Source organism: Colletes gigas, unplaced genomic scaffold (assembly GCF_013123115.1).
Source record: "Colletes gigas isolate AHSC1104 unplaced genomic scaffold, ASM1312311v1 Colletes_gigas_Sc00001, whole genome shotgun sequence".
Lineage (NCBI taxonomy): Eukaryota > Metazoa > Arthropoda > Insecta > Hymenoptera > Colletidae > Colletes > Colletes gigas.
In genome coordinates, this window is record NW_025106630.1 from 3309869 (window position 1) to 3313174 (window position 3306).

At 42.7% G+C, this 3306-nt stretch overlaps 1 protein-coding gene across 1 annotated transcript; it reads left to right on the forward strand.

Moving 5' to 3' along the window:
* The first annotated feature begins 215 nt into the window (after positions 1-215).
* LOC122405029 (leucine-rich repeat-containing protein 70-like) lies at positions 216-2418 on the forward strand. The gene is made up of 2 exons (XM_043409486.1): positions 216-406; positions 1485-2418. Exons 1-2 carry the CDS (start codon positions 281-283, stop codon positions 2184-2186), a joined length of 828 nt encoding a protein of 275 aa, XP_043265421.1. The 5' UTR covers positions 216-280; the 3' UTR covers positions 2187-2418.
* Positions 2419-3306: the final 888 nt, after the last annotated feature.

Genomic DNA, 3306 nt, shown 5'->3' on the forward strand with positions numbered 1-3306 from the left:
AAATTCGAAAGGTTATTCACATTTTATGAGATCCAAACCTCTTTATAAACTGCTATAATATGTTTATAAGACTCCCATTTGAGAAACACTGGTGTTATTTAGTATACGTTGCGTCGTCATTCGCACAATATGGCCTGTCAGATATATTCACGTTTGCAATTGTCAGTACTTCCCCGGTTTGCATTTTCCTTGACCAGAGCTTCGACTGTCGTCGGTACGAACCGGTATAAAAGACGAATCGTGCGTCGAGGAAGCATAGTTTGCTCCAAAAATTTTCCGCATGATGAAAGTCTTGCTCGGATCCGTAGTCCTTGCGACGATCGTGGTTTCTTGCATCGCGACCTGCAGTCCGGGATTAAATGGTCGAGAAGATTGGTACCAGTGCGAGGGATTGAATCAGTTAAACGTGAGAAATTGTTTTCTATTTACGTATCTTTTCGCTGAAGATTAGGATTTTTCAAACTAGAATCACCGAATATACATGTAAATAAATTACATAATATTCCATATTAATAAGCCAATTTTTTTTCGTACTTAACACATTAGTTTAATAAATAAAAATTGAGGTGATATAATAGCTAATAAATTGAATACAAGTGCTTAAAATAATTTTTCTCTAAAGGATTCATAGAAAGGTTAAATTTGTGAAATCCTTGGAAGTAAATAATTTAAAATAGTTGTGAAAGCAAAACTGAGAAAAAGGTCCGAAAGTGGGTCAATAAACTCTTCGTTTCGGAATTGCATACGTTAATCCATAACGAACCACGGCGAGCAATTTTGATGCGAATGCTAGAACTATTATAACTAATACCGAGAAACCGTATCGGCAATCTTATTTGACCTTCTCTCACGCAACGCGAGCAATCAATAACACGCAGCGTAATCAATGCATGCAATTCAGATAGAAATCAAGCAGAAGTGTTCGAACGCATGCGACAGTCCGTGATACGGCGTATCAACGACTGTGTGACATCCGATGGAGGTCACTTCGAACATCCACTATGAAATCATGCGGTAATTTCAAGTGGCTGTCAGAGCGTTGTCGACGGTCTTTTTATTCTTCGTTTTCGTGTCAGATCGACGTTACAAATATGCAAACTTAAACGGCGCAATACGTTTCGATCAATTCTTTTGGTTATTCTGCATGTAAAAATATGAATACATACCTGGAAAATAAGCAGTTCACGCGATAATTAATTGGTGATTGCAAACATGGCAATTGTACAGTTCTTAACACTAGATTTACGGAAACCGTCAATTTGACGGGTGTCTGATTCCATATTTAAAATTGCAATGAATTGTTGAATTTGATTGTTGCACTGGCATGAATGCATATTCCAATTAAAAGAAAAATCGTATTGTAAGGTAATCGTCAACATGAAAGGTATCAATAAATATACGTGCGATCAATGCCCGTAAATCTAGTGTTAAACAAAAACTGTGTGTCTGATCCAACATAGTCTAATATTTAAAATCTTAAACAGTTGCAGATACCAGCAGGAGCAGCAGTGATCAACATCGTAAATTCGAACATCAGCAGAATAAAGACGGATTCTTTCGCGCAATACTCTAATTCGTTGATCGAGCTGAACATAACCGGATGCGGCGTGGAAGAAATCGAACCGGACGCGTTCAGGGGGCTCGATAAATTGCAAGTGCTTGGTTTGGTCAACAATAAGATCCGCAGGATCGATGCCGCGTGGATTAGAGGATTATCGAACCTGAGGGCGTTAATCCTGTGGCGGAATCGCGTCGTCGATATAGATTCTGAAATTTACGAGCTGCTGCCCGAGCTACAAGTTTGGGACATCGCCCATAATGACCTGCGCGCGTGCTTGTCGCCGGACATGCTGAAGAAGCTGAAGAAACTCCGGAAAATCTTGATCGCCGGGAACCCGTGGTCTTATCGATGTCGTGCATCGATGACCTGGTACCTAGGCAGTAATCACATCCGTTTCATCAAGGACTGGAGCATCGGTGATTTACTGATCGAGGAATGCCTGGCTCACGAGCCGGGGGCCGATAAAGTGGACGCGATCTTGAATAAATGCGTCGATCGAATGGCGGGATCCTCCGATACGTTGCCATACGACGTCGGTGGACTGAACGAGCAGGTTCGAAGATTGTCGGAAAAAGTGTCCGCGTTGGAGGACCAGGTGCTCGCGTTGAAGAATTCGAGAACGTGATATTTCGTGACGGCTCGAAATACTCCAACAAATTCTGCGGCTACGTTATGAAGAATGATTCTTAACGCGTTCGCTGCCTTTTGTGACAATTTATTTGTTAGTGATAAACAAATTGATGCTTCAGATCAACTACCAAATTAGTCGTGATTCGTAATTTGAACGTTTCTGTCCCTCCCAACTGGGGTGGATAGGGTCAGTTGTCCTAATATGGAATACATTTTTTTATACACATGTTTCACTTGCTTGCAGAATTTCTATAAAAACTTAAATATTATGAATTTATAGAAAATTTTATGTTTTTTTGACCGGTAACAGTCAATTTTTTTACTGAGGTCCACATTTTCTATATTAGGCTCATAGTGCTCGTAATATGGAATACTATATTTACATTTATATTTGAAAAAATAATCAAGCTTACACAAAGCTGATGTACTTATCCCATTACACATAATATTAGGTGAAAGATACATATGCACGCTAGTTGCAACAAATGACAGTCGTAATCGATTGCATTCATCGCCAATCGCAATATTGCGATAATTGCTTTAATATTGCGGTGCTCCAAATTAGGAACGTATTCCATATCAGGGCAGCTGACCCTAAACATCGGCAGGTGTCGAAATAAAAATGTGCACTCGACTGATCGATTAGTCCATCGATAATTTGCGGATCCAGATAAGAATTTAGCGCGCGTTCGGTCGAGATCCCGCGGAGGATCCTCGTCGCGGTTCTCGTTAGCGAGTCGAATCGGATAGGGGGGCTCACTTATCGCCGCGCATCGGCGGTGCAGGGTAAACGGTTTAAACACCGTGCAACAGACAGTTCCACACACGTCGCGTCGGAACTGTCTGCTCCTGGTTTCGTTCCTGGCCCGATATATCCTCTTTTCTGCCCGCACGCCCTCCCGCCCCCGCCCGAAGGCAGCGCTATTTTTTCGCGCGCCTCGCCGCCCCGGGGCAGCATTATTAATGACCGCGGAAACCGCGTCAAAGATCTCACGAGCGTGCGCGAGCGTGATCCGTCCGCGTGTACGATACGCATTTTTTAAACGGCGGCTATGCGCCGTCCGTGATGAATGGCGGCTAACCGGACCCGGAATGTTCTTGTCCCTCTCCAGCGG

Excerpts from the sequence above, each read along its gene's own strand:
- LOC122405029 (XM_043409486.1), top strand. The coding sequence starts at position 281 with ATGATGAAAGTCTTGCTCGGATCCGTAGTCCTTGCGACGATCGTGGTT. Across the intron at positions 407-1,484 it reads AGGGATTGAATCAGTTAAAC|TTGCAGATACCAGCAGGAGC; the intron begins GTGAGAAATTGT and ends AATCTTAAACAG.